This window comes from Erinaceus europaeus, chromosome 1, assembly GCF_950295315.1.
Source record: "Erinaceus europaeus chromosome 1, mEriEur2.1, whole genome shotgun sequence".
NCBI lineage: Eukaryota > Metazoa > Chordata > Mammalia > Eulipotyphla > Erinaceidae > Erinaceus > Erinaceus europaeus.
Window position 1 is genome coordinate 191,919,755 of NC_080162.1, and position 26,826 is coordinate 191,946,580.

At 41.7% G+C, this 26,826-nt stretch overlaps 2 protein-coding genes across 2 annotated transcripts in view; one reads left to right on the top strand and one right to left on the bottom strand.

Moving 5' to 3' along the window:
- Nucleotides 1–23,239, top strand: part of ASPH (aspartate beta-hydroxylase) — a 103,842-nt gene extending 80,603 nt beyond the window's left edge. Inside the window, exons 10-13 of the mRNA XM_060202355.1 lie at nucleotides 3,178–3,313; nucleotides 8,704–8,795; nucleotides 9,171–9,304; nucleotides 21,232–23,239. Of these exons, the coding sequence (XP_060058338.1) occupies nucleotides 3,178–3,313; nucleotides 8,704–8,795; nucleotides 9,171–9,304; nucleotides 21,232–21,382 (513 nt within the window). The 3' untranslated portion in view covers nucleotides 21,383–23,239. The remainder of the gene's footprint in view (nucleotides 1–3,177; nucleotides 3,314–8,703; nucleotides 8,796–9,170; nucleotides 9,305–21,231) is intronic.
- A 274-nt stretch (nucleotides 23,240–23,513) lies between these two features.
- CLVS1 (clavesin 1) overlaps nucleotides 23,514–26,826 on the bottom strand; it is a 210,647-nt gene continuing 207,334 nt past the window's right edge. Inside the window, exon 6 of the mRNA XM_007527478.3 lies at nucleotides 23,514–25,169. Within this exon, the coding sequence (XP_007527540.2) occupies nucleotides 25,082–25,169 (88 nt within the window). The 3' untranslated portion in view covers nucleotides 23,514–25,081. The remainder of the gene's footprint in view (nucleotides 25,170–26,826) is intronic.

Genomic DNA, 26,826 nt, shown 5'->3' on the forward strand with positions numbered 1-26,826 from the left:
TATTGACTAAACATGAACCTAAAGGCCGGAAAAGTTCATATGAAGCGTTGGGGGGGGGGGGTGTCTCTGTTTTGTAGATAGTGGGTAGTCCTATTTTAGTTCTATTCCAAAGAGCCCATGACTATACTAGTTTTTGTCATTGTTATTGTTTCCTGACATCTGATATGCAGGTGGATTCAAGTTATTGTCTGGGGAGATGATGTCATGGCTTGAAAAAGGACCAGAAAGCTGGATCAGGGAAGAGAGTAGCTCCCTAATATGGGAAAGGCATATAAATATTGTTGACTATAAATCCCATCGATTTGGTCTGATCTGGAGCCCATATTCAGCTTAGGAGCCTGTGTGACCTCTGCATCCCTGTAGATCTGAGCTCACATTCTGTGGTCATGAGTAGAAACATTCCAAGCTGCCCCAATATATTCTAAAGGGTGTATGACTTTAATAACTTTTGCTGGAGCCTGAGAGCTAACATGTGGTGGACTTAAAAATATTGTCGGGGGGGGGGGGGTCAAAGCCAAGATGGCATCTTGGAAACAGCAGCTGCTGTGAGTTCCAAACAGAAGCAGTTTACAACCTGGGGTTTTCTGGATAGGCCACCAGGTTCCAGATGCTAGCATGATGCCAACCAGACTTCCCTGGATAGATAAGCCCACCATTGTGTCCCAGAGCTCCGACTCCTCAGAATCCCGCCCCACTAGGGAAAGAGAGAGACAGGCTGGTAGTATGGATCGACCAGTCAATGCTCATGTTCAGCAGGGAAGCAATTACAGAAGCCAGACCTTCCACCTTCTGCATCCCACAATGACCTTGGGTCCATGTTCCCAGAGGGCTGAAGAATAGGAAAGCTATCAAGGGAGGAGATGGGATACGGAGTTCTAGTGGTGGGAATTGTGTGGAGTTGTACCCCTCTTATCCTATGGTTTTATCAGTATTTCCTTTTTATAAATAAATAATAATAAAAAATACACACTGTGTTCTTAAGCCACAGATAAACTCTTTTTACCAGAAAAAAAAAATATATATATATAATCTGGGAAGATAGTGTCAGAGTTGAGAATAGAACGTTGAATTAGGGGAAAGAGTAGCTCCCAAACATGAGGAAAGTATATAAACGCCATTAAGTATGTACTCCATCAATCTGACCTAGGGCCCATATACTTCATATTTAGCACAGGAACCTGTGTAACCTCTGAGTTTCTGTCAGTCTGAGCTCACAGTCCATGATCACAGCTGGGAACATTCTAGTCTACACTCATTTCAGGACTAGTCTTCCTCGAGCAGCATAGTAGGTTAGCTCAGCCTCCCTAAGGAGAATGGAGCAGTCCCTACCATTACTCCTCTACAATGAGGGCAAGGTCCTGGAGAGGCCCATAGGAGGGCTTACATTGGCGTTCCTGGTGGAAGTGACCAGTGATGGTGGAGAGAGGGATTTATCAGGATTTAGGCCCATCCTATCAATTTGAGGATTCAAGGATTCCCTGACTAGGTCTCCAGATGTGGGGTGGCCTGGTATTGACCAAAAAGGCCATCGTTAAAGTGAGCCTGTCTCTTGCCTTTATCCAGCGTTTGTAGTTCTTTCTTTATCTGATGAGATTAGACTAAGTTTTTAAAAAATTTTTTAAATTATCTTTATTTTTTATTGGATAGAGACAACTAGAAATCAAGAGAGAAGGGGGGATAGAAAGGAGGAGAGACAGAGAGACACCTGCAGTACTGCTTCATCACTCATGAAGCACCTCCCCCTGCAGATGGGAGTTGGGCACTCGACTTTGCACATTATAACAAGTGCGCTAAACCAGAGGTTAAACTTTCTCCAAGTTGTTAAATCATTGAGAGTCATTTGTTGTTATCAAAACCAGTGCTGAGTTTATGGGAACTGGGAGGACATAGACCTAGGGTTTAATGGGATCTAAGCTAACCTTAAGTTTTACTGCATTGTACTCATTTGATGATTATAATACTTGCTTCTCTGGGTTTCTTGAATACTCACTTAGGACTGTTTGAGCATCAAAATGTGAGAATCTCTAAGAGGAAGAACTCTGCTCCCCACTCACTCTGGATGCCAGCCTTCCTCTGGAGCTAGCATGACTCTATTGATTATAAACACATTTGCTGACAGACGAACACACTTTCATAAAAGAGAAGTCAAGGAAATATTTTTCTTTAGCCTAATTCTAAACATGGCAGCATTTATTTTGTGCTGTTATAATTTTACATTACCTCAAATGCTTCAACAGACACCTTTCCAATACCTTTGGACTGGACGTTTAATTAATGTTTACCCTGTAGGATGGCATCTTTATGAGCAACTATACTGAAAGGTGAAATTAAGTCTCTGATTTATATTCTAGTTTAGATGCTGGAGTGTCGCATGGAACTTACTATAGTAGTATAGGGATTCGATCTGACCTACAAGATTGATGCTCTTGTTACCATGGCCTTTGAGTGAGGTAGGGGGTGGGGGATGATACACCTTTAGACGAACCAAAACTATGGAGCAAGTTGTGAATTATTCTCTGAGACTCTAAGAATGATTTAAATGTTGATGATACAAAGACTTTGGGTTGTGAAAATTATTTTCACTCCCTTGAGTTATTCAGTACCTTGGACCTTTGAAAATAATGTGTTGAGGGGGGCCAGGCGGTGGCACTTCTGGTTAAGTGCTCACATTACAGTGCACAAGGACCCAGGTTCAAGCCTCTGGTCCCCACCTGCAGGGGGAAAGCTTCACGAGTGGTGAAGCAGGGCTGCAGGTGTCTTGCTGTCTGTCTCTCCTCTATCTCCCCCTATTCTCTCAATCTCTATACAATAATTTATTATAATAATAAATATATTGCAATAATTTTATATACATTCATTTAATAAATAGATGTATATAAAAAGAAATGGAACATTAAATAAAAGAAAATATGTTTACACCCAGAGAAACTTGAAATAGTTCATCTAGATGAGAGCATTGCTTTATTAAATCTTATAGACTACTACTAGCCACAAATAAAAAATGGTTTGTAAAAATGTTAATGATATATAATAGTTCTATATATGTATCATATTGAAGAATAAACATGTGATTTATTTAAATATAAATAAATGAAGGAGGCAAAAAAATGAGGGTCATTATAAGGAATTGTAGCAGGTGTGTTTTTCAGTGCAATAAAATCAGTATCTTCCCTCTAGTTCTTAGAAAGAAACTGGAAGCTAATCCGTGATGAAGGCCTTGCAGTGATGGATAAAGCTCAAGGCCTCTTCCTGCCTGAAGATGAGAACTTAAGGGAGAGGGGTGACTGGAGCCAGTTTACCCTGTGGCAGCAAGGTAAGCTCCGGACCTGCAACTCTGTTTTGTACCCTAGTGAAAAATGGTCGTGACCCTTCTGGTGGTATTTCTCTGAGACTAGACTCCATGATTTCAAGGACACTGCTTAGAAAATCTCTATTATCAAAGTTGAGTCATTTTTTCTTTACCTTAATTACATGTGGATGTGTGTGTGTGTGTGTGTGTGTGTGTGTATGTGTGTGTGTGTGTGTGAATACAGGTGCATTCAGTTAAATACATATGCACAGCATTTTTATTTTCCTGATCTATTAATAAGTATGCTACAATGGCCAGGTGTTGGCACACCTAGTTAAGTATATGTATTACCATGCACAAGGACCCAGGTTCAAGTCCCCAGTCCCCACCTGCAGGGAGGAAAGCTTCATGAGTGGTGAAGCAAGGCTGCAGGTGTCTCTGTGTCTTTCTCTCCTTCTCTATCTCCCACTCCCTCTCAGATTAAATAAATAAGTAAAGTTTACAAAGAAATGGCTGTACTACAAAGAGTATCCTCACTGGGTAGACTTAAAAAAAAAAATTGACCACGTCCTGAACATTACCTTAGAAAAGAAAAAGTCCCGCACCTCATTTGCTCTTGAAACACCCCTGTAGTAAGATAGTAATAACAAATGTCAGAGCTCTTCAGAAATGAGATGTTTGTATTCAACCTGACAGTCCTGGAACTGGTCCAAAGCCCAGATACATAGACAGGATTCCAATACGAATTCATTCCGTGAATTAGTACATCTGTCTGTCTTGAAAATAAGGAGTATTGGATTTTCTCTTTTGAGTATCTTTCCAATTCTCCTTTTGAAATGCCAGGTTAACCTGGGCTAACAATAACTAACAATAGCTATCCCAAAATGTATCCACTCTGAAAACTCAACCGCACATGCTGTACCCCTTTCGCTTCACTAAATAAAGTGAGAGGATGCTAGCAGTTCACAGTAAAGGAGAAGCACAGCCATTTATGCCATTGATGTTTCAGAGACCTTTACACAGAAGAGAAGAAAGAAAAGCTACTTAAGTGATGTTTTCAAAAAAACATTCCTCAGAAGAGGCATCACCCAATTGCAGGCAACTCTTTAGGATCTTGTCAACAAGATTACCATATATAGAGCTAGAAAATCAATATGTGAATAGCGTGGTAATTTCATTTACTAATATCTCAGTAAAAGGAGTCAACTCTGTGATCCTAAAGTGTCCGCTGGCCTCAGTTCTTGACTTCTTGACAGCTCATTTAAATGTGATGAGGAAAAGTACATCTGTCTGTGTGTGAGTTTAGTCACTGGACTGTTTCCTCCTCAGCGGAGCAGACACAGCTGCCATCTAATCTGTGATACAACGAAATAAGGAGTAGCACGTTGAAGCATAAGTATTGGAGACCGTGACCCTAGGTTGGAGTCCTGGCTGCTACCTGATAGCTAGATGTGAGATGTGGGTGTACCCAGAGCATTACGGCCTGCACCTGAGAAATGATAATGAAAAGAATTCCCCATGTTTGGAGTTGTTATTAGCAGCAGCAAGCACTATAGAGAGATCTGGAATAGTTTTCTTTTTTTTTTTTATAGATTCTTTTTTATATTTATTTATTTATTTATTTATTTTCCCGTTTGTTGCCCTTGCTGTTTTTTATTGTTGTCGTAGTGATTATTGTTGTTGTTATTGATGTCGTCATTGTTGGATAGGACACAGAGAAATGGAGAGAGGAGGGGAAGACAGAGGGGGAGATAAAGACAGACATCTGCAGACCTGCTTCACCGCCTGTGAAGCGACTCCCCTGCAGGTGGGGAGCTGGGGGCCCGAACTGGGATCCTTACGCTGGTCCTCATGCTTGGCGTGCGTGCGCTTAACCCGCTGCACTACCACCGGACTCCCAGATTCTTTTTTTTAATTGTCTTTATTTATGTAGTTGATAGAGACAGCCAGAAATTGAGAGAGGAGGGTTGATAGAGAGGGAGAGGGACAGAGAGACACCTGTAGCCTCCCTTCACCACTTGTGAAGCTTTTTCCCTGCAGGTGGGGTCCAAGGGCTCGAACCTGGGTCCTTGTGCATTATAACATATGCGCTCAGCCAGGTGCACCACCACCCGATCCCTGGAATAGTTTTCTAATTGATAGTTGTGATACACCTTTTTAATTACATATTAATGATGCATTTTTGTAATAGCAGCAGTGAAGAGACTATCTTATCTCCTGGCTAGGAACATGAAGTCTGGGCCCAGTTTAGCTGAAATTCCTGTTTTGCCATTGTTATCTGACCTCTCTGTGCCTCAGTTCCCCCTCTATAAAGCATGACACAAACCATGCCTCTTGTCAGCAGGTTGGAGGGCATCACATGAGTCACTCTAAGCACGTTACGCAGTTCTTTTATATATATATATATATTTATTTATTTTATTTATTTATTCCCTTTTGTTGCCCTACGTTACGCAGTTCTTGAACCACTTCACAAACACTGCTGAACCCACACTTACAGCATGTGAATAATTTAAGCTACCAATGAGAATCTAGAAATGTTGAGCATCGGTTCCATAGTTTTTTCTCCTATAAAGAATACCCGTCTGCCAGCGAGGAAAGATGCACATGTCTGTGTGGTGACAAGGGCTCTTTCGGCTAGTACTGACTAAGTGGCGATCCATCTGCCCCTCAATTACCCTTCATTCAAGTAACGCCCACCTGCACTGCAAGTGGCACATACTCAGCCCTCACCACTGTGCCCATAGGAAATCCATCCACTTCTGGTTGCTCTCTAGCTGCCAGGCTGCATTTCACCACTGTGTGAACAGCTCAGAGTTGAGAATCAGAGACTTCTGCCAGTCTCTCCCAGATCCAGTATGCGGGTGGGTTGGTGCAGGGGGTGCTTAGAGTCTAAGATGCTTTGTGATGATGTCTACAGTAATCTCTCTGTTCAACTGAGAGTTTCCATTCAGTTCATTTGAATACCCCTCTAATGACCCAAAGCTATCATTTTACGAGAAAGAGAGAGACCATTTCCACAAAAACTTACGCAGCTATAGATGGTTTTAATAAAACATCGAGATCAGTTTCATTGAGGATACCTTTAAGTTACTTTCCTTGTATTGCATTTCATTCTCAGTATATGATTATTTAGGGCATGGCTAACATTAGTGAAATGAAATTGAACTCAGCTTTAGATAGAGCAATCTTTCATAGGAATACTAATTCGGGATTTAAAACAGTCCCTGTCCTTTAAAAGAATTTCACTCTCTTACTCCTCCATGAGAGCGAATGCTGTGGTATATATTCCTGAGTATAAATTCCTTAAGATCTATGAATTTGTACGTGTTGAGGAAAGTTGCCTAAAACATGACCCCAAAATAATGTATTCCTGACACAGTCACTCATAGAAAAAGCATCCCTGTCAACGCCCATGTTCAGCGGGGAAGCAATTACAGAAGCCAGACCTTCCACCTTCTGCACCCCACAATGACCTTGGGTCCATACTCCCAGAGGATTAAAGAATAGAAAAGCTATCAGGGGAGGGGATGGGATACGGAGATCTGGTGATGGGAATTGTGTGAAGTTGTACCCCTCTTATCCTATGGTTTTGTCAATGTTTCTTTTTTATAAATAAAAAATTTAAAAAAAAAGAAAAATCATCATCTCTCAAAGAAAGACATCCTCCCCTCTCTTCATTCCCTTCTGGACATTCATCAGCTGACACTGTGCTAAATCAAGGTGACCCCCCTGGGTTGCCTTCCTTCTGAAAATCCAGCTTTTCCAGGAGGCCCTCATTCCATATGCCGTATAGTTCCCTTCAGTGTTCCTGCCAACCACACCTGTCCCATTCTCTTCCACTGGTTTTTCTGCATTCTTCCACGGGTAAGGGCCTTGGGATTGCACTGGACAGCTTTCTGTAGCCAGCGTTTTCATTCAAAGGGAGAGGGAGGTTGCACAGCGCCTGGTCTGCCCTGAATGTGATCCAGGTTCAAGTGTGACCCCCACCACATGGTGTCCTGTGCTGTGTCTTTCCCTTTCTTCCTCTGTCTCTCTCTTTCTATCTGAAAAGATCTGCCTGATGTAGTGAAGCTCAGGTAATGACAAAAATAAATAAACAAACAAACAGTACAACACTGAAATATCCCCCAGTGGCATGGTTCTTTCATGCGCTGTCAAGACTCAAACCCAGGCCAGGTGTGAGGCACAGCACACACCCTCCTTAGTGAGCTAGCGCAGCCCGGTCCAGGACGATCTTGTTTTAAACTCAGCTGATCAAAACTTCAATGCCAGTTGCTGGTCATTGCTGTGCCAGTTGAGTGCACGTATTACTGTGCGCCAGGACCCAGGTTCAAGCCCTCAGTCCACACCTGTAGAGGGGGAATGATTCACAAGCAGTGAAGAGGTGCTGCAGATCTGTCTATCACCCACCCATCCATCCATCCATCCATCCATCCATCCATCCATCCATCCATCCATCTGTCTATCTCCTCTTTCTGTCTCAATTTCTCTCTGTATCCTATTCAAAATAATAAAAAGATTTTTAAAAAATCCTCAGTGTCATTTGCAACCTTAATCTTCCTTGCTATATAATATGACGTTCACATGTTCTTGGGCTTATTAGCATATTGACACTGTTAGGAGGAGAGGGCATTATTCTGTCTGCAGCATGGAGCAAAATAAGTATTCAGCACATGTCTCATCCATTAGACATTGCTAGTCAGATAGTCCAACAATGACCAGAATCTTCCAGCCTTTGCTCTGCTCGTCACTATCTATTGGAACAAGAGATCTTGTCTTATATTTACTCAGTCTTCCTCTTCCTACAGCAAGGATGACAACACAGATCACATATGATCAAAGTGCAATCTGTGTCTAAGAACTTTTCATGCTTCTCACTGGAAGATTTTTTTTTATTGGTGTTTTTTTATTACTAATGGTTTGTCAGTAATTTACAAAATTTTCAGGTTCCAAGGGTACAGTTTCACAGATATGTACATGTGTGTTCAAGTGACTGTACTCTCCGGCAAAGTCCTGTGTCCTCCCCTCTTTAACCACCATAGTTCTCACAAAGTATCAGAAGCAGTTCAGTTCCTGGTGTTTGTTTGTTTGTTTTAAGTTTAATTTCGTTATCTATATTCCACATATAAACAAAACCATCTGGTAGTTGTCTCTCATCTCCTATTTCATTTAACCTAGTCACCTCCATGGGCATCCACTCTCCTTTGATTATTTATTTATTGGGTAGAGACAGAGAGACCCTGAAAAAGAAGGCAGAGATGGGAAGAAAGACTCCTTCAGCACAGTGTGTGAGCTTCCCCCCCTTGCGTGTGGGAACTGGGTGCTTGGACTTGTGTCCTCGTGCATCATGTGTGCTCAAATGGGTGCCCTCCATCTATTTTTCACAATGGTTTTATCATTTATTGTTCCAGGGAGAAAAAATGAGAAGGCCTGTAAAGGAGCTCCGAAAACCTGTTCTTTACTCGAGAAATTTCCTGAGACTACGGGATGCAGGAGAGGACAGGTACCCAGGGTTTTCAGAGCTGGGCAGAACAGGGTTTGTTATTAGGAATAAGGGATGTGGACACGGACAAGGAAACTGTGTTTTCCTATGGATCAACGAATGTCTGTTTTTTTCAGCCCCTTTGTAATGAAGCATAATCTCATATGGTTGACGTCAGAAACTAAGGGTGGAAAATGTTCATTCTTCACCACTTTGTAGAAAATGAGAGTCCTTATTTTTAGCTCCTTCACAAAGAAATAAGACGAGACCATAAATTCTGAATCTCACAAAGGCTCTAATCCAAATTGACAGTAATTTTGTCCTGTCACTTTAACAATTCCTCCACATTCTGCTAAATACATGACTGATGAACAATGTGTTATCTTTCCCCCACAGATCAAATATTCTGTCATGCACCCTGGAACTCACGTGTGGCCGCACACAGGACCCACTAACTGCAGGCTCCGAATGCACCTGGGCTTGGTGATTCCCAAGGAAGGCTGCAAGATCCGATGTGCCAACGAGACCCAGTATGTACACACACACACACACACACACACACACACACACACACACACACACACACAAGCTTCCTCTCTCATCCATCACCTCTGAGGATGCCTATTCACTGACAAAGCTGTGTTCAGTTGGACAATCTCTTGCTTTGTGACTGAAGTAAACTGGGGCTGAGTGATAACAACCCCAACTCCTCTTGCATCTGTGTCTCTGCTCTGTGTTGTCGGTTAGCTTGGAGCTATTCCTCACTTCTATTCTGCCTTCCTTAATCACTTCTTCCCACATACTCTCTCCCAGTTGATGAGCCTTCTTGCTCCTCTTTCTAGTTGAACAGCCTTGCATTCAGCGTCAGCTAACTCTTAACCGAGCCCTAGACATCTTGCACAGTGTGCTTCTTAGTTGACACCTTGAGCTGTCATAACAAACTGAGTTCCCCTCCCTGAAGGAAACCCCCAGGGCTATTTTTTGTGTTTTCCTTCGGAGGTATAAGCATCGTGCAGTGAAAACAGGTTCCCCTTTTCAAATCCTAGCTTTGCAGCCAAGCTTGTGTAACCTTGGCCAGTTAGTTAATCCTCTTGAGCCTCGGCCTCCTTATATATAAAACTGCCAGTGATACTATCTGCTTGGCAGGATTATTGTACAGATGAAGTGCAGTAATCCATACAAGCCACTTAGCCCAGGTCCCAGTGTTTGTGGGGATGTAACTGTCGGGCCCTCTTCTTCCTCATGTCTTTGCCTCTACTAATCCTATTTACTGGAGGTGTAATTAATCCCTTTGCCTAGAATTCCCCTTTCAGCCATCCAAAATAAGTCTGTTCCTCAGATCCAATTTAGTTTCATAAAAGGACCCTTTCTTCTGACTTCTAAGAGTGTGTGTAGTGTGTATTCGCATAATCCTGTCCTCTGTGTCTAGTCTATGTTAATCTAATCTCTGTGAGTAGACTCTAAGCTCCTGGAGAGCAGATAATAAGTCTTTGCCTTTTTACACACTTCTCGTGGTCCTTAGTCGAGGACTGCCAGGGATTACTCAGAAGTGTAGAGTCCCTTGGTCATCTCTGGGTGAGCACAGCAGCACAAGGCTGGGGGAGATTTCCCACATGAATCTGATAATGGCCCTTGTCCTGCAGGCATCTTAATGCTGGTCAGTGGGGAATTACACAGCCAGGTGACTTGAGAGGTAGAAAAATGGCACAGTTAAAAATGCTGCCCACTGACTCAACAGTGGGCAAAGTCTTACTGAGTCTTGGATTTTGTGATAACTGGAAGAATTTAGAAATTCAGAACTGAGAAAGATACACATTCTTGGCTGGAAGAACAATTCCTGCCAGGACACAAGAGTCAAATATTGCCGGCCACACATAGACAGTTTGAAGGGATTTCAGCCACTGAGAATGTAAAGCACTCTTACATACTAACCTGAGGTGCATACACTTTTCAGTCATTTCTCTGAGTGTACATTGACTTGAATTGGGCAGCGCTAAAGCAAGGAGGGGACTTAGAAACACTTTATCCACAAGGACTAGAGACAGAACTTTTACAGAGTAAACAATGGAGCCAAGAAATCCTTTAACTGAATATAGTATGAGCATTTGCCTTATTTGTGAAAGCCTAGTTTTTTTTAAAATTTTTATTTATAAAAGGGAAACACTGACAAAAACCACAGGATAAGAGGGGTACAACTCCACACACAACTCCCACCACCAGAACTCCATATCCCCTCCCCTCCCCTAATAGCTTTCCTATTCTTTATCCCTCTGGAAGTATGGACCCAGGGTCATTATGGGGTGCAGAGGTGGAAGGGCTGGCTTCTTTAATTGCTTCCCCGCTGAACATGGGTTCTGGCAGGTTGACCCATACTTCCAGCCTGTCTCTCTTTCCCTAGTGGGCCATGGTTCTGGGGAAGCAGGGCTCCAGGACTCATTGATGGAGTTGTCTACCCAGGAAAGTCCGGATGGCATCATGTTAGCATCTGGAATCTGGTGGCTGAAAAAAAGAGTTAACATATAAAGCCAAACAGATTGTTGACTAAACATGAACCTAAAGGCTGGAAAAGTTCATATGAAGAGTTGGGGGGGGGGGGTGTCTCTGTTTTGTAGATAGTGGGTAGTCCTATTTTAGTTATATTCCAAAGAGCCCATGACTATACTAGTTTTTGTCATTGTTATTGTTTCCTGAGCCTGACATCTGATATGCAGGTGGATTCAAGTTATTGTCTGGGGAGATGATGTCATGGCTTGAAAAGGACCAAAAGACTGGATCAGGGAAGAGAGTAATAATATGGGAAAGGTATATAAAAATTGTTCACTGTAAATCCCATTGATTTGATGTGATCTGGAGCCCACATTCAGCTTAGGAGCCTGTGTGACCTCTGCATCCCTGTAGATCTGAGCTCACATTCTGTGGTCATGAGTAGGAACATTCCATGCTGCCCCAATATCAGGACCCATCTTCCTCAGGTGGAGCATAGAGTATGTTGTCCAGCCTAGTTTTCTATGTGTGATTGTTCCAAAATTTCATTTTCTATTTCTGGTAGACTCTGACTTAGGTTTTCTTTTTTTTTTTTTTTCTTTTTTATTTATTTTATTCTTTTTCCTTTTTTGCCACCAGGGTGATGACTGGGCTTGGTGCTTGCACAGCTCTACCCTTCTCAGTAGCCATTTCTTTGTCCTCTATTTTGATGTGGAGGAGTAGAGAGACAGAGAGGGGAGAAACACTCAGCACTGTTCCGCTGATTTTGAAGCTTCACCCCTGCAGGTGGGACTGGGTGGGGCGGGGGAAGTCGAATAGATCCTCACTTGTCATAATGGGTGTGCTCTAGTGGGCCATGTGAGCCAACACCGAATCCCTGGTTTTGGTTCTCTTATCTTGAGTGCTAGAACCACCCTTGTCTGATGACCTCTTTGCTTAAATACTCTAAGAGCATAATAGGATACTGTAGTTAGAAGATGAAGGGATATGTTAAAAAAAAGATAAAACATAGCAGGCTTTGAATGTTGAGCTGATGGGGGTCAGAGCTTTCTTACGAAGTTATTCTAGAAGGTCTGGGTGATTTCTATGCGTGTTGATAGAAGAACAGAATGTCACAGCAGCCCACATACGGGGAACTTGTAGCAGTGTGCTGGAGAATGAAGAGCTATGCAGGAGATGCTATGAGGATTCAGTGAGTCTTGAGTATTTGTGATGCAAGGAAGGGGAGAACAAACTGATTCCTACATTTCAATTTTGGCCGGCTGGAAGCTATGTATAACTTAGATCCTGAGAACATAGACCACATATGGCAGGTCCAAAGAAATGGATAAGTTTAGTGTTTGTATATATTACATTTTCAATTGCTATTAGAGTACAGTAGTAGAAATACCCCAGAGGAAGTCACAATCTAAAATAAAGATTTAAGAGTCAGGCTCAACAGGAAATTCTAGTGGAATGTGGAGACTCTACATTGGTGCAGAAGGTATGCAAGGAGGAGGTGAGGTAGGAGCGGGCAGAGTTGGAATGATCTGGACAGAGAGAGGGTGTCTTCCAAGTCTCTTCCCTCGAGTTTCAAACATGAGTACTTGAACAGTCTCCATCTACTAAAGAAGGGAAAGGTTGTAAGTCCTTCAACTCACTCGGAGGGGGATCTGAAATAAGGACAGGAACGTGGCAGCCTCTCAGTTTTCACTGTGCTAAAAACAAACAAACAAAAAACCTACTGCACTTGAGAGTGAGGAACTGCCGATAGCAGTAATTTGCCAGGGGGTGGGGGGGCACATGTATTTTGTAAATTCACAGTGATTATTAAAAGGTACTTGCCACCCACCTACTTAGTGTTGATCCAGGGAGCTGATGTTATAGAGGATGAAAGTCCTCACATTCCCTGGTTCTTGTTAAGAGCCTGTGACATCTGGAACCTGGTGATTGAAGACCCCACCAATGTGTCCTGGAGCTCAGCTTCCCCAGAGACACACCCTACTAGGGAAAGAGAGAGGCAGACTGGGAGTATGGACCGACCAGTCAACGCCCATGTTCAGCGGGGAAGCAGTTACAGAAACCAGACCTTCTACCTTCTGTAACCCACAATGACCCTGGGTCCATGCTCCCAGAGGGATAGAGAACGGGAAAGCTATCAGGGGAGGGGGTGGGTTATGGAGATTGGGTGGTGGGAATTGTGTGGAGTTGTACCCCTCCTACCTTATGTTTTTGTTCATTAATGCTTTCTTAAATAAAAAATTTAAAAAAAAAAGAGCCTGTGACATCAGTGCCCTCTCACCTCATCCTGATAGCTGCCATGTCCACCTCCCTCCTGCTGTGTTAGGCTCACCCTGGACAGTCTTTCATGCCTAGGTGGTTGCAGCAAGCTTGGTACTTCATCACAGAAGTGGTGTTTTCCATAAGAGAAGGGGGTCAGTTAAAGTACTCAGTCGTACTTATAGTGAAAATAGCTAGAAATCTGAGTAGTGGACAGTCCGTTTATAAACTCAGGGATCAGAAATGGTGCAGTATGAAATCTGGAAGTTCCATGCTGGTATTGTAGAAGTACTACTCCTGTGGTAAGAGAGACAGTCATCAAAAAATCCGGCTTTCTTGTACTAGGCAACAGGAAGCTGTTTCTCGGAGCTTCTCAACTAGCCAAAAGAGTAGGCTATTTGTAGCAATTTATGGATTGTAGTGCTCAGGTATTAATCAAATTTTTCTTTCTCTGTGCATCCTGCTGGCATGTGTTGTTAAATATTCTGGCACTGCTTGGCTTTGCAACTCAAGAGGGGCATCTGGGTTTGCAGCCTTCCAGCCAATGAATAAAAACCAGTACATGTTCTTTTACATAATTTGTAAAATACAGAGAAGCACCATAAAAAAAAAAAAAACCACAGGGGGCTGGGTGGTAGCACACCGGGTTAAGCTCACATAGTACAAAACACGAGGACTCGCGCAAGGATGCTGGTTTGAACCCTCAGCTCCCCACCTCCCGGGGGTTCACTTCTAAGGCGGTGAGTAGGTTTGCCGGTGTCTCTCTGTCCCTCTCCCTCTCTGTCTTCCCCTCCCCTTTCAACTTCTCTCTGTCCTATCCAAAAGAGAAAAAAAAAAGAAAAGAAAAAATGGTCAAAGGAGCAGTGGATTCATAGTGCAGGCATCAAGCCCCAGCAAAAACCCTGGAGACCAAAAAAAAAAAAAAAAAAAACCCACACAAAAACCCACAAATATTTTATTTTAATAACAATTGACAAGACCATGGGATAAGAGGGATACAATTCCACAAAATTCCCACCCACCAGAGTTTTGTACCCCATCCCCTCCATTGGAAGCGTTCCTATTCTTAATCCTCTGGGACTATGGACCCAGGATCGTTAATGGAGTGCCGAAGGTGGAATGTCTGTCTGGCTTCTCTCTGCTGGACATGGGCATTGACAGGTCGGTCCATAGTCCAAGCCTCTCTCTCTCTTTCCCTAGTGGGGTCTGGCTCTGGAGAGGTGGGGTTTCAGGACACATTGGTGAAGTTGTCTATCCAGGAAAGTCAGGTTGGCATCGTGGTAGCATCTGTGACTCGGTGGCTGAAAAGCATTAAGACATAAAGCAGAACAAATTTTTTAATCATCAGGAACCTATAGGTAGGAATATAGCAGATGAGAATTGAGGTATTCATATTGGAAGGATCCAGGAAATCTATCTTAGGTATATTCCAAGGGGCCCATGACTTTACTAATTTTTGCCTGAGCCCAATAGCTAACATGCAGGTGGGCTAAAGATATTGTCTGGGGAGATGGTGTCAAAGTTGGAAATAGGACTAGAAAGCTGCATCAGGGAAGAGAGTAGCTCCCAAATATGGGAAAAGTATGTAAGCACTGTTAACTGTAGTTCCTAGCAATCTGATCCGGGGCCCATATTCAACACAGGAGCCTGTGTAACCTCTGCATCCCTGTAGGTCCTAGCTTGCATTCCGTGGTTATAGCTGCGAACATTCTAGTCTGCACCCAGTTCAGGACCAGTCTTCCTTGAGTGGCAGAGTATGTTGACCCAGCTTCCCTTCAGAGAGTGGAGCAGTCCCAACCATTGTTGTTTCACCTTGAGGACAAGGTTCTAGAGAGGCCCAAAAAGGGTCTTTGATCTTAATACTCAGAGCGATGGTGGTAGGTGTGGTGTGGAAGGTGCTCCCAGAATTTAAATGCCTTGCAAATAATTACTAAATCACTAATAAAACATTTAAAGATGGTCCTCGCCACATAGTAATGACAACGTATATATTATTATCAATTTCCTTGCCATGGATATTCATGGGCAGCATTTAGCAGCATCTGGGTAATGGTTCTGAGATAGGAAGACCTGAGCAAGGTTGCCAAGGTCAGGCAGTTCATTGAGGTGTTGCTTGTCTTTTTTCCCTGCAACAGCCAGAGCAAATCACTTAAAACAATAGAAGTGTATTTTCTCACAGTTTTGGAGGCCAGAAGTCTGAAATCAAAGGGCCTTCAGGATGAGTTCCTGCCTGAGACCAAAGAAGATTCAATCCCTACCTCACTCTAGACCTCTATTTGTTCTTACTTAGCTTGCTGACGTCCATAGAGTTTGAGACTTCTAGGGACCTGCCTCTGTTGTCACAACTCCCTCCCTTTCTGTCTTCTACTTTTTCTCTTTAAAAAAAAAAAATTTCTCTTTGGAGGGAGAAATGATTTACAAGATAGCTGTTGTTTCCTGAGTACAGTTTCTTATTCCCTAGGATAGGTGTCTACAAACCATACCCACTACCATCTGACTTCTGCCTCCACTGTCGTGCTTTGAGTTGTCATTGTGCCAAGGACTCAACCTCAACCCAAAATAATCACTGTTCAGGATCTCTGGTTTCATTAAAACGAAAAGACTTCTTTTTCTAAATAAGGCTATTTTCACAGGTGTCAGGTAGGCATATCTTTTAGGAAAGCTTTTCCACTATAATATTGGAGACATGGTAGTCTGACTTGAAAGTCTGTATTCCTAGCCTCAAGTTCATAGCACTATCTACCTATCATAGTGATAGGTAGATAGAGTGATAGCAGACAGATATATGTATGTGTTTGGAGACTTTCAGGGTTTTCTTGTTAATTGCTTTCAAAATTAGAAATACATTATAGTTTATGTTCACACCACCCTGAGTGTATCCAATCCTGTATGATTTTTAGAAGCTAAGCAGTGTCAGACCTAGTTACTACTTGGTTGGATGTAGTGCATCATACTTACAAAATGACAACTTCCAATGCTGTTTTTCATTTCAGATCATAGGTTACAAAATACAGAAAGTAGTAAGGATTCTCTGCTTTTTTATGTTAGACAAACAACCTGATCTGCCAAGCTTTCTGGTCTGTAAGATGAACTCATTAGCAGTTTTGATGCAGAGCTAAATGAACCTAGTGCCAGTGGACTAACACACCACTGGCAAGTGGGCTTAATTATCACCTTCATGGAATGGCTGAGTTGTATAGACTTTGAAGATCCCACAGAGGAATTTTGTCTTCTGAATCTCCAGTAAGACAGCCTCTAAAATGTGTGGACCTGTGATCAGTGAAGGGTGTCAGTCTCCTGAAGACTCAGCATTGTTGCCTAGGAATGGCAGCCTGAAATCTTGGAAAAGACCCATACGTATCCAAGAGAGCTTGCACTGACTTAAGATTCAGCGACAGACTAACAGATGGATTGACAATAACTCATCTGATTTCTCTTTATATGGTTTTCCTGACATACCTCAAGTGTTTTATAGCACAATATTTTATCACTGATTTCTTAAGTTCCAGTTCATTTATGTGGCATACCTGCTAAAATATTAATAGACAATTTTTATTTCACAAGAATTTGAAGCATTTGTTTTCATAAACTGTGATACATATACATATATATGTATGTGTGTATGTATAATATGTCCTCAAATTATCTAGTCGCATTACAAAAGCTATGAATTACAAAATTATTTAGAACCAAATATCTTTTCCACTTAACCAAACCTTTTTATTTTTTAAATTTTTTTATTATCTTTATTAGACAGAGACAGCCAGAAATCAGGAGGGAAGGGGGTGAGATGGAGAGAGGGAGAGAGAGAGAGCCAGAAAGACATCTGCAACACTGCTTCACTACTCACAAAGCTTTCATTCTGCAGATGGGAACCAAGGGCTCCAACCTGGGTCCTTGAACATTGTAACATGTGCGCTCAACCAGGTGCGCTACTGCCCAGCCACTCCCTGCCTCAACTTTTTTTTTCTAGTTTTTCTGAAATTATAGTCCTCCTGTTTGACATGGTATAGCCATCTCTCTTCTAGATTATTCTGTCATCTTGTTCACAAGTCAGCATTCTGCCCTTCCCTTCTGGAAATAGAGGAGGGGCATATGGCATTTTTTAACTGCAAATAATATTTTCCTAGGTCTTCTTGAACAGTGACATTTTGTCATATTTTTTCTTTCCCTTGGGCAACTTGATGAATTAAAAACGTCAGTTAAGAGGGTCAAGCGGTAGCACAGCAGGTTAAGCGCACATGGCGCAAAGCTCAAGGACCAGCGAAGGATCTCTGTTTAAGACCCCCCTCACTCCCCACGTGCAGGCGGGTCACTTCACAAGTGGCGAAGCAGGTCTGCAGGTGTCTATCTTTCTCTCCCCCTTTCTGTCTTCCCCTCCTCTCTCCATTTCTCTCTCTCCTATCCAACAACAACATCAATAATAATGACCACAACAACGATAAAACAACAAGGGCAATAAAAGGGGAAAAAATAGTCTCCAGGAGCAGTGGATTCTTGGTGTAGGCACTGAGGCCCAGCAATAACCCTGGAAGCAAAAAAAAAAAAATCAGTTAAGATTCTTAATGCCCATTCAGGTTAGCAAGGTATTTGGGGAAGGAGGCTGACAGCATAATGGTTATGCAAGGAGACTTTAATGTCTGACTCAATCCCCCTGCACCACCATAAGCCAGAGCTGAGCAGTGCTTGGACAGGAGAGAGTCTGTGGCAAAAATATACCTGCTTGAATCATTTTCCACTTGAAGGAGTGGGAGATATGCTAGATGTCATATATACAGAACCTCTTGGAGACGCACCATTAATATCAAGGTTGAGAAACCCCCGCAAGAGACATTATTACTTAATTTAATATTGATTCGTCACCTAATCCTAAACATTAAAAAAATGCAAACTGCTTACCTAATGAACACTTTTTTACCATAATTTTTACTAGCTTAAAATCAAGTTAGCACTTTTCTGACCTGTAAGTTTAGCTATGTGCTAACTCAGGATATAACATTTTAAATGCTTGAGTGGAGTTCTAATAATTAAGGAAAATGGACTCATAAAAATTTCAAGGAACTTTAGTAAGTGCAGTGGGACCTATAGGGAGGGGAACAGGGCTTTTACTTTCATTGGGTGCTGGGAGGCTTTTATTTTGACTGAGTACTGGGGGATCAAGATCAATAATCACAGAAGGGCATGGGGATGGGGACTTTGTCCTGGACGGCGGACTAGAAAGTTGCCGGAGGACCTTTTCACCCTCTGTAATAAGGTTTTTAATATCAGGGTGGTTATTATAATTTTTTAAGATATCATTAAATTCCAGTAACAAAAGGCAGAAACAGGTACACGTTCAGGACCAAAAGACTGATAGTAATCATTAAGACAGTCACCAATTCTCCTCCAACACTTCTCATCTATAGTGCCTTCCTGGGGGAACCAGGGGCAAATATTTCCAATATAATCTAAAAACTTCTTTAATTCTTTCTTTTTAACCCTAGTTCCTCGTGTCTTGAGTGACTCCTTGAGTCCTTTAATGAATAAATCTTGTTTGATAAAAAAAAAAATAAAATTTCAAGGAAGTACCACACTTACTATATTATCAATTCATATATTTTAAGAGGATATTAGCATAGCTACCAAACTTTCTTTGCATTTGAAAGTTTATGTAGTATTCTCTGCATATTTAGCTCTTGGTTGCTCTATTAAAATTATCACTATATTTAGAGTTTGCCTCCCACGTGGGTCTTATAGAGAGTGGCAGAGTCCGTGTTTATTTAAAGATTACATGGATAACCCACTAGCCTAGTAGAGGTCGCTAAGTATATAAATAAAATGCATTCCCCGTCTGTCTGTTTTCCTCAACTGGAGTTCCAGTTTAAGAAATATGATTTCATTATTCACTTTCTGGTCACCGTGTTTAAGAATTGTTTCTTATTTGTTTTTTATCCATGAAAATGGAACTAATAAATGGAATGAATTGAAAATAGACTCCTTTGGAACTGCACTAGTACTCTGCCCACTATTCTAGGAGCTTAGAGATGCCTATATGTCTGTGTGAAGGTAGCTCTGAACGAGTCTCTGGAAGGCCAAGAGGACACCAATGGAGACCATGGATGAGAAAGTTGTCCTGATTATGGGACCATGAGTCTGCATTTGAACAGTCGCCTGACTCAGCAAGCGTTAGCAGTACTGGAGCAAGAATAGTTTCAGGGCTTGTGACAGATCAGTATGCTCTTGGGGCCAGTCATTGGCACACCCAGTACAGCACAAATGTGACCTAAGTCACCCTTTTTTTTTTTTGGGAGGGGTGAGGGTAGGGGGAGAAGTTTAGTGAGCAGTGGGGTATTGGTGCAGGTATCTTTCTTTTACTCCCCTCACCCAGTCCCTCTCTATTCTGTCTCTATCAACAAACAAATTTAAATAAAAAGGAAGGAGGGGGAGACCATTGCCAGGAGCAGTGGATTCCTGGTACAGCCACAAACCTCAGCAATAAAGAATCCTGCTGACAAATAGGTATGCCCTATCCTACCAACCCCCACCCCCATCCTTTGTACATTTCCAAGACTGGTCATTGAAAATTGAGGTTCCCTGTGGAGAGAAGTCTGGAGAATCCTCACAAGGCAAGAAATGGGCCTTCCTTATGACCCAGCAATTCCTCTCCTAGGTATATATCCTAAGGATTCAATCACACCCATCCAAAAAGATATGTGTACACCTATGTTCATAGCAGCACAATTCGTAATAGCCAAAACCTGGAAGCAACCCAGGTGCCCAACAACAGATGAGAAAGCTGTGATATATATACACAATGGAATACTATGCAGCTATCAAGAACAATGAACCCACCTTCTCTGACCCAGCTTGGATGGAGCCTAGAAGGAATTATGTTAAGTGAGCTAAGTCAGAAAGAGAAAGATGAGTATGGGATGAGCCCACCCATAAACAAAAGTTGAGAAAGAACAAAAAGGAATGCAAAGTAGAATCTGAGTGAGTTTGGAGTATTGCACCAAAGTAAAAAACTCTGAGTGGATGTTGGTATGCTTCTAAAAACCCCTTCTGTTTCATTTGGTTTAAATCCCCCCTGCTTAACACTGCATTCTATTTACATAACTACTGTATTCTATTTACATAACCACTGCAGGGCATTGGTTCAATCCCCACTGGTTCATGATATGTTTCTGCTCCGCCCCCTCTCCTTGTCATACCCTGATTTTCACCAGTCACTTTTCTCTCCACCCTCTCTGTGTCACATCCTGTTCCCACCCTACTGGGCTAGTATATTTATAAGGAGAAGATTGTTTGTAGTTTTTAGAGTTTAGCTTAGCTTGGTATAGATTGTGCTGCGTCCTGCATGAATAAAGAGATACTGCGTACAGCTCAACCATGAGTCCCTGGTCGTCTGTCTCCCGTCAATGAAGCTCAGCCCGACAAGTGGAGGGTGAGGGTAGATTTTCAGCTTCACTGGGGGGTGGGGGTGGGGGGGCAGGGACACAGACCTTTGGTGGCAGGAATGGTGTTAATGTATACTCCTATTAACTTATAGTCTTATAAATCAGGTTCATGGTAAAAATCCTGAAAGTCTTCTTTAATCACCAAGGCAAGAATAAATCCTGGCTTGGTGTCCTAGTTATCTGATTATTTCCTGAAGACTATCATGAAAGTGCTCTCCTGTCTATAGATATGGTGTTTGGGCATCTGAACCACAGCATTCCATGTTTTTCTGTTCCAGGAAATGGGAAGAAGGCAAAGTGCTTATCTTTGATGACTCCTTTGAGCATGAGGTATGGCAAGACGCTGAGTCCTTCCGTCTGATATTCATCGTGGACGTGTGGCACCCAGAGCTGACACCTCAGCAGCGACGCAGCCTCCCTGCAATTTAGTGTGTTGTGCAGACTCAGGATGTAGGAGAGAGAGAGAGAGAGAGAGAGAGAGAGAGAGTGAGAACCTTTCTGATTCTATCTCCTTGGGTGTGGGGATAGAAGGTTGGACACCAAAGTCCTTAATTTGCTTGGCTTGCTTTCTGAAGAATTCTAAAGTCCCATTCTAGGGTTAGAAGACACTAAAGGGAGCATTGTCCTCATTGCTATTCAGTGAGAGAATACCTGGTTATATTTCATGCCTTGTCAGCACTGATCTGATGCCGATATTTCAGGAGAATATGAGAGCTTCTGCCTTAACAGCCAAAGATGTTTTTTTCCATGTAGAAAAGGATTAAATTAGTGTACAGTGAGAATATATGTAGAAGCTGTGAATAGATTGCTTTAGTTGGTAGTTTTTCTATGCAATTATATTTTTCTAGGATGGCTAGACAATTTTGTCATGTACGGCTACTTTTCGCTGATTTCAGTGACAAGCTATATAAATGCTTTACTGCCAGCAACGTAATGGTAACTTCCCTGGTGAAGTTAGACTTCCCTCTTTTAATTCTGTTTAGTAAAAGACATCATGAAAAAAATCAGTTTTATTTTTCTAAAGGAGAGGAGAAAGACGTAGTTATGCCAGTGTCTGTGAATTTGTTGAATTTGTTTTTTTTTCTTAGCTTTGTTGGAAGTCCTTTCTTAATTTTTGCCTCACTATGCAAATAGTGGAAATATCATCAAAATCATATTTCTTTTTTGAAAGGAAATATTTTATAGATAGAAATAAAAGAATTTCATATTGAGTTATGGAATTTTTACATGTAAATTGTTTGTTGTCATGTCTTGTGACTTTGAAAAAAAGTAAGATTTCCCAGAGTAAAAATTTTCTCATGGGAGCTAGCGGATAAGTGGTTGGCAAGTGGGACTTCTGACTCCTGCCTCTCTGTCATCTGTGAGAAAGGACGGGAGTCCCAAATGGCTTTACCAATGGTAGATCCATGTGAGTGATGACATTCTTGAGAAGATTCCCATCACAATTTTGTAAATACATCAACAGTGGTGGAAGAGAAGACAAAGAATGTCATGGTCTTTGCCCTTGGTGTAAGATGTGGAAATGGGTGTCTTTGATGAAAAGTTCAGGAGATCCTTGGTCTCCCTGACTTGAGCAACTTCTACCATGGAAACTAAATTTTAAAGTAGCAATGAGTTGGTATGGGTTAGCTTGAATGTTACCCACAACATAGGTGAAAACAGTTTATAAATGGCCTTTTCTACTCATGCCAAAGATGATCAAATCATTCATGTTAGTAGAATATTAAATGCATTAAGCTTGTTAATATTTATATCAGAGCTAACTGAAAATGTTAGCTGTGAAAATGTGGTAATTTTAATACATTGAGTTGTAAGCCAATAGGAACAAAAACAACAGAAAAGCGATACAGGGATTCCCAAATTGCATTCACAGGTAGAAAACACACTTGTGCCTTCATCTTTGTCAGAAGGACAAAGGAGGGTTCTGTCTTTTTCTCAGAAATGAAAGGCTGAATGGACATATTTCCTGGTTCTTGAGAAGATTAACTTTCAGTGGATGTGTCTGCTCAATATTTGCCCTGTTCCTGTCTGTTTTGCCAGTGTTCAGAAATCATAGATGAAGTGTGTGGGAAGATGTTGTCATTTTACCAGGGTCCAGGTAAAAAAGCAAGCCCTTAAAAAGTAAAAAGGGATTTGTGTCCTTCAGTATTTATTGAACAGAGGAAATGACTGACAAAGGACAATCCAATCCAATCATGTAATAACATTCATGTCACTTGTTGGATTTGGCTCTTGTATGTATATTGCATACACATGAAGAAATTAAACGTTTTCATTGTAAAACCATCAGCTTACATTAATTTAATGATATCATGGAATAGAGAAAAAATAATAGTAAATATGGCATGATGTTTAAAACCTGGTCACTACAAGACAACTGTAAATATTGCCCGCTGAAAAGCCAAAGTTATTACTGTTACAAAGTGTTGGTAATGATTGATTCCAATAGCATTTTCAAATATTTGGATCTCACAACTATTGTGCAAACCCAAGTAACAAATAGATTTTCTAATTCACTTTAATTCCTCATCTTTCTTCCCATTTTCGTGGACTATTAAAAAAAAAGTGTTTCAGTCACTATACTGGTGAAATTATTTCAGTGTTACTCCTGTTACTTGAAATGTCTTCACAAGATGAATTCGTTTTTATGTATACTGTGATGCAATTGAGGACAATTTTAAATCCTATCTTATTTCAAGGGTGGAATACAAAATTTGCTTTTGTTCTTCTTGTCTATCATAAAAATTAAAACACTAGAATCATTGAGAAAAAAGTTGAAATAAGTGATTTCAATTTGTTATATCTATTGAGGGTGATTATGACCAGTGGAATCACTTCTTTCCTTTAACTTTTTTAAACTAACAATTACTCCTCCCAAATACTTAAAATATAAAATCACACTTAACTGTCCATTATCAACTAAAAATCTTTTGACATTGAGCACAAACTGGTCATACTTACAAATGCCCATGGCATGCAAATGGCTAGAATAAGCAAAACCTGAAAACATACATCTGGCTTGGGAAACATGGCACATGTGAGGATATCATATGCTGTGATATCTGCTTATGTTTATCTAATTTCCTTTGAATGGATAGTTGGGGGCTCCATTTCTAAGGAGAACAGACAAAGAAATAAAATGATCTTTGGCATTTCCTCCTGCATTCCTGGTCTTATTTTCAGTACTTGCATGTTTAGCCATCCTTAAGGGTCTTCCTCCCTGACTGCACCTACCCTTTAAGAAACACCAAGGTCTGTGCCTTTAACTGGTTGCAAGGTGGCAAGGGGGAGGTTAAATGTTTCAGTAGCACTTAGTTGTAGTGATCCAAGTGATTAATGGATTCATTAATCAGTGATATATGTTTCCAATGAGAACTCTCCCCCTGTCTCTTCAGACACACTTTAGGAGAAGTTACATAGCTAAGATGAAATAACCATATTCCAAATTGTGTGTCTTCAACTCATGATAATCAGCTGGTGGTCAGCTCGAAGATGTGACCTCAAAATCATTTTTGCAGGATATCAAAATAAGCAAACTGCAAGAAGCAGACCTGGCAGACTGTGGTCTTAGGCTGAACAATTCAGTGCTGGTGATGAAGTCAAAGAAAATTATTGAATGAGAATGGAAATTGCTGGAGATACTATTGTCTCAGGGCTTTGCACTACCTTAAACTTGACAATTGTATCTGCACACTTTAAGTCTGATATATCTACTTGAAAATGCACTTAATCTTAGATTGCAAAAACTGGAAAGGGTCTCTGTGTGAGGCCTCAGGAAAATCCTTCTCTTAATGCAATGTGTCCATCAAATTTCTTTTATTCAATTTCATTTAATACCATAAATGTGGACAGGGTGGGGGGTAACTTGTTTACATAAAATGCCTTGCTTCCTCCTTCAGCCCCTTCACTGAAAAGGGAAAACAAAGAAAAGCATCATCTCAAGTCTTTGTTCAACTTTGGCTGCTCAGACCATTGGCTGGTGATGGTCATTTTACTGGGTGATGGCGAGTGAGGGCCTTGTTTCAAGCAGAACGCACATGTCTGTGTGGGTCAGTCGCACGTGTGCTTCCTGGGTGACTGAGACCATTGAAGGCTGGCGATGTGCAGGAGCATGGGGTGACTAAGAGTTCAGTCAAGAGCCAGGAGTGGCTGAGTGTTCTCATTCTCTCCCTTGTCCTCATGCTTCAAGGTCCCAGCTTCCACCACAGACTGAGATCTAATCATAGTAGAAGAAAAGACATGATTAGAATACATGATGGCAATAGATAGTTATCCTTCCTCTTTCTCTATAATGCCCACATTTCTCCAAGTCCTGAAACCTCTAGGATGGGACTCACTTTCGTGCATGCTTCTCCCAAAGCATACCAACTGATTCTGCACCTGCTGATCCCAATCCAATCAATGCAACCAGTACAACCTTGGCATGTTTCACTTCGGACTGTGTCCAGAGACATCAGGCATGGAATGTCAACTCTTCTGCTTCATTACTCTGCTACCAGGTTCCGGATGCTACCATGATGCCAGCCTGACTTCATTAGGCGGATGACCCCACCAATGTGTCTTGGAGCCCCACCTTCCCAGATTTCTACCCCACTAGGGAAAGAGAGAGGCAGACTGGGAGTATGGATCGACCTGCCAACACCCATGTTCAGCAGGGAAGCAATCACAGAAGCCAGACCTTCCACCTTCTGTATCCCACAATAACCTGGGGTCCATACTCCCAGAGGGATAAAGAATAGGAAAGCTATCAGAAGAGGGGATGGGATATGGAGTTCTGGGGATGGACACTGTGTGGAATTGTACCCCTCTTATCCTATGGTCTTCCTAATATTTCCATTTTATAAATAATTTTTTTTTAATAATAAATGATGGCAACAAGTCTGGGACCTTAGCAGGCACTGGAATTTCATGTTTGTCTCATTAATCAGGAAAAACTAACATCAAGTCTTCCCACCCTTGTGATAGCTGTTTTCCATCTTCTCTACCATATTTTTATCAAGGAGAAGTATTTTCTTGGGGCCAGGTGGTGCTCACCTGGCTAAGCATACACATTACAGTGTGCAAGGCCCTGGGTTCAAGCCCTTGGTCCCCACTTGTAGGCAGGAAGCTTCATGAGTGGTGAAGCAGGGCTGCAAGTGTCTTTCTATCTCTCTTACTCTTAATCTCCCCTCCCTATTTCTCTATCAAATAAACATAATTTTTAAAAAAGAAAGTATGGAAACAAAGTAAAAACCCTGTGGTGAGGGGGAGGGTGGACATTAGGCTTCCCAGGGCAGTGGAGGGATTGGGGGGTGGGTGGGATAGGACACAGTCTTTTGGTGGTGGGAATGGTGTTTATGTACACTCCTATTAATCTGCAGTCATATAAATCACTATTCAATTAATATGAAAGGGGAAAAATTGATCATATGTCTAGAACTTTTTAAAACAGACTGAGTCTTTTTAATACATAGGCTGAGTCTTTGATATGTTGACTCTCTCAAAAGCCTAGACCAGGGAGAACAGAAGCAACCTGTGACACCACTATATACAAGATGCTGGGTATTATACAGCAAATCCTAACAAAGGGAGTTTTCAAAGTTAACCCAATTACCAAATAATGTGATGATAACAATAACTATCCATTGTCTTCTTGAACCCTAAGACAGCAGGAACCTCACATCTCCACTATAGAGCCTATATTTCCCCCAGTCCTGGAACCTTAGGGTGGGGCCCACTTTCCTGCATGCTTCTCTCAATTCATATCAAATAATATTGCATCCGCCAATCACAACCTAGTCAACGCAACGAGTGCCACCCCAACATGCTTCACTTCAGACTGTGTCCAGAGACTTCAGGTGTGGAATGACAACCCTTCAGCTTCATTACTCGGG